Here is an 8,773-nt window from a genome sequence, read left to right on the forward strand (position 1 = left end):
CAGAATGTCAGAGAAGCATTTCATGGACAGATCATACGGCTGCATTATGATTAATAGTTAGTTAATAGATCAATTCATTAAAGTAGATAAACAGCTGGTTTCTGCTGCTGCAGGGGGGTTAACAGGCACACTGACACGTTCTGACGCGGGATGTGCACACATACACACGTCTGTGCGCGGCTGAGCTGTACTAATCACACACACATACATACATACATACACAGGTGTAGGACTTTTAGTAAATAATCACACGAACATACGTGCGCCTCGTCCTCCGTGACCCTTTCCACCCCCGTAGTGTGTGTGTGTGTGAGTGTGTGTGTGTGTGTGTGTGTGTGTGTGTGTGAGAGTGTGAACAGTTCGCCTGTAGCTCTCAGACCTGAATGTGCATCAGAACTTGTTTACGATGAGACTGGAAGTCTTCAGGCACCGTGTCTGAAATATGAAACATGAATTTGAAGTTAATAAAACAGTTCATATAATTATGTTATAACACATTTCCGTGAGAGTTTTCATGGTTTATATTTTCTGTAGACAAACACAAAGGGACTTCATCTCTGAGAAAAACACAGTTTTTATACTGAAACAAATCGAAGCATCAAGACGCAGCGTCCAGGAAATAATTCATTCAGTGGAGCTGAGCCTGATTTTATTGATCAGTGTTAAAGCTTTCTGTCAAACTGCTTTGATGAACGAGCCACAGCGTTTGTTCTGTTGGGTGCGTTCGGGGTCAGAGGTCGTACCGTTACATCTGTAGCGCAGGTTGGACCAGATGATGTTTTCCTGGGAGAAACAGAAGACACCGAGCCTGCCTCCTCTCATCGTGGTGTCGATCACAACACCAGAGTCCGCCACCATGTCTGTCCCCTCAAACAGCTTCACCCTGAAACACACGTCGGGACACGCCGGGTTAAAAACCAAACGTTCTGTCTCTTTGCTGTCTCTTTGCTGTGTCTTTGCTGTGTCTTTGCCATCTCTTTGCTGTCTCTATGCCGTCTCTTTGCCGTCTCTTTGTTGTGTCTTTGCTGTCTCTTTGCCGTGTCTTTGCTGTGTATTTGCTGTTCTTTGCCATGTCTTTGCTGTCTCTATGCCGTCTCTTTGCCGTGTCTTTGCTGTGTATTTGCTGTTCTTTGCTGTGTCTTTGCTGTCTCTATGCCGTGTCTTTGCTGTCTCTATGCCGTCTCTTTGCCGTCTCTTTGTTGTGTCTTTGCTGTCTCTTTGCCGTGTCTTTGCTGTGTATTTGCTGTTCTTTGCCATGTCTTTGCTGTCTCTATGCCGTCTCTTTGCCGTGTCTTTGCTGTGTATTTGCTGTTCTTTGCTGTGTCTTTGCTGTCTCTATGCCGTGTCTTTGCTGTCTCTATGCCGTGTCTTTGCTGTGTCTTTGCTGTCTCTATGCCGTGTCTTTGCTGTGTCTTTGCTGTGTCTTTGCTGTCTCTTTGCCGTGTCTTTGCTGTCTCTATGCCGTGTCTTTGCCGTGTCTTTGCCGTGTCTTTGCTGTCTCTTTGCCTTGTCTTTGCCGTGTCTTTTCTGTCTCTTTGCTGTGTCTTTGCCGTCTCTTTGCCGTGTCTTTGCTGTCTCTTTGCTGTGTCTTTGCTTGTCTTTGCTGTCTCTTTGCCGTGTCTTTGCTGTCTCTTTGCTGTCTCTTTGCTGTGTCTTTGCTGTCTCTATGCCGTCTCTTTGCTGTCTCTTTGCTGTGTCTTTGCTGTGTCTTTGCTTGTCTTTGCTGTCTCTTTGCCCTGTCTTTGCTGTGTCTTTGCTGTCTCTTTGCTGTGTCTTTGCTGTCTCCATGCCGTCTCTTTGCCGTGCAGGAAACTGTGGCAGTAACAATAACAGCTCCTTCATAGAGAGGCTGATATCAATATCTGTGATAACAGAAGGTCCACCAACACTTCTAACATATGACCACATACCACATGTTACAGTGTAGAGACGCAGAGACATCTGTGGCAGGACAACAAGACCAACAATACTCAGTAATGTAATACATATAATATATACATTCATTAATTTAATTGAATTGACAAGAGAGCACAGAGAGGAGAAAAGAGGACGAACGACCTCAGCCTCTACTCTCTCTCTCTCTCTTCAGCTGTGAATAGACTCACTACAGAAACCTCTTCCTCCTCCTCCTCCTCCTCCATTCTCTTCTTTCTCTCCTCCTGACTGACTGAAGAATGTGAGTCCAGACTTTTAAAATATGATCCTTTAAATCAGATCATATTCTGCCTCCACTCGTGGTTCTACATGATGAAGTGTTCTGTTTAGTCTAAGTCTCAGTCTAAGTCTAAGTCTTAGTCCAAGTCTGAGCCTCAGTCTAAATTTAGTCTCTGTGTTCAGTGTCTCCTGCACTTCATTTCTCTGCTTCTTGAACTTTTATATCTTCCAACTTTAACACTGATGTCATCTGACAGTGTAGAAATGTGTTTTATGTGAAAACTTTTCCAGTGCTTTTCTCAGTCTCTCCGTCTGATCTGCATATCAACGGTTGCCGAGGCGGATTCTTGCCAGGGCTTTGGTTGTCATGGAGACAAACACAATAGAGTACCGGGGGGCCCCGGAGCCACAAAGAGGTTTCAGAGGGAAAAGAATGCAGTAAAAAGTAAAGAGACAGAGAGAGAGAGGAAAAACAGACGAGTTAAACAGACTGAGAGTGTACTACAAAGTACAGCTGCATCTGTACTACAGAGTACTGCAGGATCTGCACTACAGAGTACTGCAGGATCTGAACTACAGAGTACAGCTGCATCTGTACTACAGAGTACTGCAGTACCAGGCTTCAGGTCTGGTTCTCAGGTCTGGTTTTGGTCTCACTCAGCTTCAGGTCTAGTTCTAAGGTCTGGTTTCGGTCTCACCTGATGTACCCCACCTGCGGCCGGTGGCTGAGCTGCCAGCGGTACGAGGTTTTGTCCTTCCAGCCGACGTTTCGTGGATCCGTCCAGAGCAGCTTCACCTCTCCAGGTGTGTCTCCGGTGTGCCACAGAGCGTTCCTCAGAAACTCTCCGGGTCCGGTCCGAGACTTCACGGCCTGCAGGACGGACACAGGATCATGTTATTCATTCAATCACTCGATGATTCTCAGAAAGCTTCAGTATCTGTTTAGTTTGGAAGGAAAACCAGGAGAACACGGAGAGTTAGAACACAAAGACCATTTGGGGGATCAAACCTGCGACCTACAAACACCTGATCAGTGCTTCAGCTTGCAGCTGCAGAGCCGGCAGGACTCGATAGATTCATGTTCAGTCTTGTGATACATGATATACTGATTAAGGCCACCCGATGGCAGCAGAGAGCCGCGTTGCCTCAGTGACACCAACAAGCAAGATAACAGATGAAACTAAAGGTCCTGGTCTAGACTCTTCATATTTAACAAGTGGAGTAGAAACCTTGAGCTGCAGGGCCGGCTGGGCCATGGCTCTGAAGGGGAGGGACTGCCAGTACGTCTGCTCCGTCTGTTTCCACATCACCACGTAGAAACTCGAGGAGTCCTGGTAACCGAAGATGAAGCCGGCGTAGTCGTCGTCGGTTACCGTGTTGACGTGAAACGTTCCTTCGAAGTCGACGCCGTTAAACGCTGTGTAGCCTGCAGACGCACAGAGGAGGAAAGGGTCTACACTCAGACCTGGAGCAGAGCTTGACTGGGTCCTGGATTTAACAGAGATTCAAATAAAACCACATACCCACAGCTAAACCAGGATCGCTGTTCATTGTCTGGACTATCTCCATACCCTGAAGAGACAACATCAATGTTAGAAGACAGATGAGGACATGAGGTCTGTTCAGTCAACTTTCTTTGTAGCAGCGTTAGACTGACAGTCACTTGTCACACTCTAGATCTAGACCTGCTCACACTGTCAGCAGGGGACTGAAACCTGATCCCACCTGTTCCAGCAGGGAATCACAGAGTGACTGAAGAGGTCAAAACAACGCTTGGAGCATAAAGAACCACTTCAGCAGGGCTGCACTGTGCTGAGCTCCTCAGACTCTCTGTCCACCATCTGCAGGATGTTACCCATGATGACGATGGGATCTGGATCAGCTGTGATACACTGCAGGACAGAGTCCTCTACAACAAATCTGAGCAACTTGAAGATGCAGTAAAACACATCTCCAATCATGTCCCTGTGTTGACTGTTCGGTTACCTGGTTCAGGTCTACTTTATAAAAGGAGTCATTTCTTCCCTCTCTGTTTTTTCCCGTAAACATTCAAATATATTATATATCCCAAAAACCCAACCGGTCAAAGCAGATGACCCCCCCCCACCTAGAGTCTGGTTCTGCTCGAGGTTTCTGCCTCTTAAAAGGAAGTTTTTCCTTGCCACTGTCGCCAAAGTGCTTGCTCATGGTGGGAACTGTTGGGTCTCTGTAATAACATTATAAAGAGTCGGTCTAGACCTGCTCTATTTGTAAAGTGTCATGAGATGACTTTGTTGTGATTTGGCGCTATATAAATAAAATTGAATTGAATTGAATTGAATTGAATATATTTGAGGACTCATCTTGACCCTGAGAGTGTGTACAGTCTTCATATGAAGCCCACCTGAGCGATATCACAGGGGGAGGTGTGTGTTCAGGTCTGTGGTTCTTTAGAAAGGACCTGGTGCTCCTCCTGATCTGACAGCAGGTTCACAGTCTGAGCATCACATGAACACAGATATATAAACACTGTGCCGCCACCTCAGAGTCACAAGAGAAACTACCTCCATTTATTACTGCATTAGTAGTACATGTACTCAAGTACTGCACTAACCCTAGTTACCTACACATGAAATGAGTTTCTAAAATGATGTATTGTTGGGTTGAACCACCAAACGGTAACGTATGCAAAGTAGGGCAGTTAAAATCAGCTCCAACATTAATATTAATGTTACAGTAGTATATGATGCAGTAGCATTACTACGGCAGGGCTCATTCTGCTGCCTAATGAGTACTTTTACTGACAAGTACTTTTTGTTGCTAATACTTTTTATATTTTTACTTGAATAACATTTTGAAAGTATGACTAACAGTATCTGTCATATTGCTGATCTGAATGTTAGAGGGTCACCTGGTTCAGAACCACCCAGTTGGGGTCGATCTGGGCGTCGCCCTCTGGGTCCAGGATGACCGTTTGATAGGCTCTGAAGTCTGTCAGAGTGACCTCAGCACTCTCTGGACACACGTCCACCAGATCCATCACAGCATCATTATCAAAGTCGTTCTCACAGACGTCTCCAACACCGTTCACTGGAGAGACAGACAGACAGGCAGAGAGACAGAGACAGAAAGAGAGACAGACATAGAGAGAGAGACAGAAAGAGAGAGACAGACAGACAGACACACACACAGAAAGATAGGCAGAGAGAGAGACAGACAGACAGGGAGAGAGACAGAAAGAGAGACAGACAGACAGACAGAGAGACAGACAGACAGACAGACAGACAGACAGACAGACAAAGACAGAGAGAGAAAGACAGAGAGACAGGCAGGGAGAGAAACAGACAGAGAGAGAGAGACAGCCAGAGAGACAGACACACACACAGAAAGATAGGCAGAGAGAGAGACAGACAGACAGGGAGAGAGACAGAAAGAGAGACAGACAGACAGAGAGAGAGAGAGACAGACAGACAGACAGACAGACAGAGAGACAGACAGACAGACAGACAGACAAAGACAGAGAGAGAAAGACAGAGAGACAGGCAGGGAGAGAAACAGACAGAGAGAGAGAGACAGCCAGAGAGAGAGACCGACAGACAGATAGAGAGAGAGAAAGAAAGACAGAGAGACAGGCAGGGAGAGAAACAGACAGAGAGAGAGACAGGCAGAGAGACAGACAGACAGTCGGAGAGACAAACAGAGAGACAGGCAGAGAGAGAGAGAAAGAGAGAGAGAGACAGGCAGGCAGAGAGAGAGAAAGAAAGACAGAGAGACAGGCAGGGAGAGAAACAGACAGAGAGAGAGAGACAGGCAGAGAGAGAGACAGACAGACAGAGAGAGAGAAAGACAGAGAGACAGGCAGAGAGAGAGACCGACAGACAGATAGAGAGAAAGAAAGACAGAGAGACAGGCAGGGAGAGAAACAGACAGAGAGAGAGAGACAGGCAGAGAGATAGACAGAGAGAGAGAGAGACAGGCAGGCAGGCAGACAGACAGACAGTCGGAGAGACAGACAGAGAGACAGGCAGAGAGAGAGAGACAGACAGACAGGCAGAGAGACAGACAGACAGACAGACAGACAGACAGACAGGCAGAGAGAGAGACAGAAAGAGAGAGACAGGCAGGCAGAGAGAGAGACAGACAGACAGAGAGAGAGAAAGGAAGACAGAGAGACAGGCAGGGACAGAAACAGACAGAGAGAGAGACAGGCAGAGAGACAGACAGACAGTCGGAGAGACAGACAAAACAGACAGACAGACAGACAGACAGACAGTCAGAGAGACAGACAGTTGGAGAGACAGACAGACAGGCAGAGTTTGAGTCCAGTCTGTGGCTCTTAATCTATACATACAGACATATATATATATACATTTATGTGTATATATATACACAGATGGAGAGTGTGTATATACCATAGACTGTATAAAAAGATGGACGACATGACAGCTCCCTGAAAGTGAAGCCTAAACATCTCGATCGCCCCCTGGTGGCTGGCTGTAGCATATCATAAGCCCCGCCCCCTCCATGTTATCAGGTGAGACAAATACATTTTTACATTTTTTTATGGTTTGTGTGTGTTCATTTTTCTCATACATTTGGTTTTGATTAGTTATTTGAAACGGGGTGTCATGATTGACAGCTGTGATTGACCGTGGTGTGCTCACAATTGGGTTGGGTGGGTGTATGATACCATGGCTCCACCACCCGGCTCCAAATGATGTCACCAGCACAAGATGGTAGCGCCCATATCCGAGATATTTTGGCTCCGTTTTTGTACAGTGGGAGGAAGTGGAGACGTGCCGTCCATCTTTATATAGTCTACAGTGGAGACGCGCCATCCATTTTTATATACAGTCTACGGTGGAGACGCGTTGGCCATCTTTATATACAGTCTGGTGGAGACGCGTCGGCCATCTTTATATACAGTCTACAGTGGAGACGCGTCGTCCATCTTTATATACAGTCTGTGGTGGAGACGCGTCGTCCATCTTTATATACAGTCTACGGTGGAGACGCATCGTCCATCTTTATATACAGTCTGGTGGAGATGCGTCGGCCATCTTTATATACAGTCTGTGGTGGAGACGTGTCGTCCATCTTTATATACAGTCTGACAGATGTCTGTCTTCAGGTGACAGATGTCTGTCCTCTGCTGACAGACGACAGATGTTTGTCCTGACAGATGCATGTTTTCAGCTCGTTACCGTCCGTGTCTTTCTGGTTGGGGTTGACAATGAGTCTGCAGTTATCATAGTCGTCGAGGATGCCGTCGTTGTCGTCGTCGTGGTCACAGTCGTCTCCGAGGCCGTCGTTATCGGAGTCCAGCTGGGAGCTGTTGGGGATGTCTGGACAGTTGTCTCTGCTGTCCTGGTGACCGTCTCCGTCCCTGCAGGAAGACAGAAAGAGGACGTCAGTCTGTCATCAGCAGGGTTCAGACTATCAGGTCTTTCTTTTTCTTCTTCAGTGATTGTGTTTCTGCAATTTATGGTTATGGTTATTGTTTTAGGACAGAAATCATTTGGATGCTGTTTCACTGTTTCAACAAAATAAGCAAAATTAAAGTAGGAGGGTTTAGACATGACTGACTATAACCACAGAGGTGTGTGTGTGTGTGTGTCAGACATACGTGTCCAGGTTGGTGTCACAAACGTCTCCCACCAGATCGTTGTCGACGTCCGTCTGTCAAAGAGAGACATGTAGAGGACACCCTGAGAGCTCTGCCAGGCCTGTTGTTATATTACTAACCCTGTTTGTGTGACTATGTTAAACTGGACCGGCTCTGCTGAGACCCTGAACGTCAAACTACAACCCAGCTGATGGAAATTTGAGGTTAAAATCAGACAGATTAAGTCTGTACTGTTCCTCTGTAAGACCAGGTATTGCCTTGATATGCTGATCCTTCTGGTCCGTCTGTGCTTAGACTGAAACATGAACTCACACCTGCTTCAGGTGATCTTATCAGTAGTGACCAAAAAGAGATGATAAAGAGGGTATGAGTGTCCTTACAGACCTCATATTGAACATCAGATGAAGTTGGTGGGCTGATAAACACCCGTGACAACGATGGACTGGAACGAAGTCCAGGACTTGATTGGTCTGTCCTTCCTGACAAAGTCTGATGTGTTGCATATTTTTATTATAAATATATTATTATGAATATATTAGAAACAAAACCACATTATATTTACAAAGTTCCACCTTTAATCACACAGGCTGAAGGTGAAGACCGAGCCCAACGCCACACCTGGACAAGTGGGAGTGTACAGAATGAAGTATCTGTCTGTCTGTCTGCCTGTCTGTCTGACTGTGCGTCTGTCTGTCTGTCTGCCTGTCTGACTGTGTGTCTGTCTGTACCTGCATGGGGTTGCTGAGTTCAGGACAGCTGTCACAGGCGTCTCCCACTCCGTCTCTGTCTCTGTCTGTCTGCATCGGGTTCGGTACCTTCGGACAGTTATCCAGAACGTTGGGAATACCTGAACACACACACACACACACACACACACACACACACACACACACCAGAACCAGAACAGATTCAGGTTCAGATCTTCAGTCTTTCACAGTCAGGATGTAGACAGGAGTCCTGTCCTGAGTCTCAGCAGCATGAAGTCTTTCAGCTAGTAAAGACTAGGAAACATCT

At 46.5% G+C, this 8,773-nt stretch overlaps 1 protein-coding gene across 1 annotated transcript in view; it reads right to left on the reverse strand.

The window, feature by feature from the left end:
* Positions 1 to 373: 373 nt before the first annotated feature.
* thbs3a (thrombospondin 3a) overlaps positions 374 to 8,773 on the reverse strand; it is a 19,451-nt gene continuing 11,051 nt past the window's right edge. The window contains exons 15-23 of the mRNA XM_070912534.1: positions 8,488 to 8,606; positions 7,760 to 7,812; positions 7,338 to 7,519; positions 5,045 to 5,223; positions 3,678 to 3,726; positions 3,384 to 3,580; positions 2,853 to 3,025; positions 744 to 883; positions 374 to 435 (exon numbers count right to left, since the gene is read on the reverse strand). Coding sequence (XP_070768635.1) covers positions 374 to 435; positions 744 to 883; positions 2,853 to 3,025; positions 3,384 to 3,580; positions 3,678 to 3,726; positions 5,045 to 5,223; positions 7,338 to 7,519; positions 7,760 to 7,812; positions 8,488 to 8,606 — 1,154 coding nt within the window. The remainder of the gene's footprint in view (positions 436 to 743; positions 884 to 2,852; positions 3,026 to 3,383; positions 3,581 to 3,677; positions 3,727 to 5,044; positions 5,224 to 7,337; positions 7,520 to 7,759; positions 7,813 to 8,487; positions 8,607 to 8,773) is intronic.

The sequence above is a fragment of the Enoplosus armatus genome, chromosome 9 (genome assembly GCF_043641665.1).
Source record: "Enoplosus armatus isolate fEnoArm2 chromosome 9, fEnoArm2.hap1, whole genome shotgun sequence".
NCBI lineage: Eukaryota > Metazoa > Chordata > Actinopteri > Centrarchiformes > Enoplosidae > Enoplosus > Enoplosus armatus.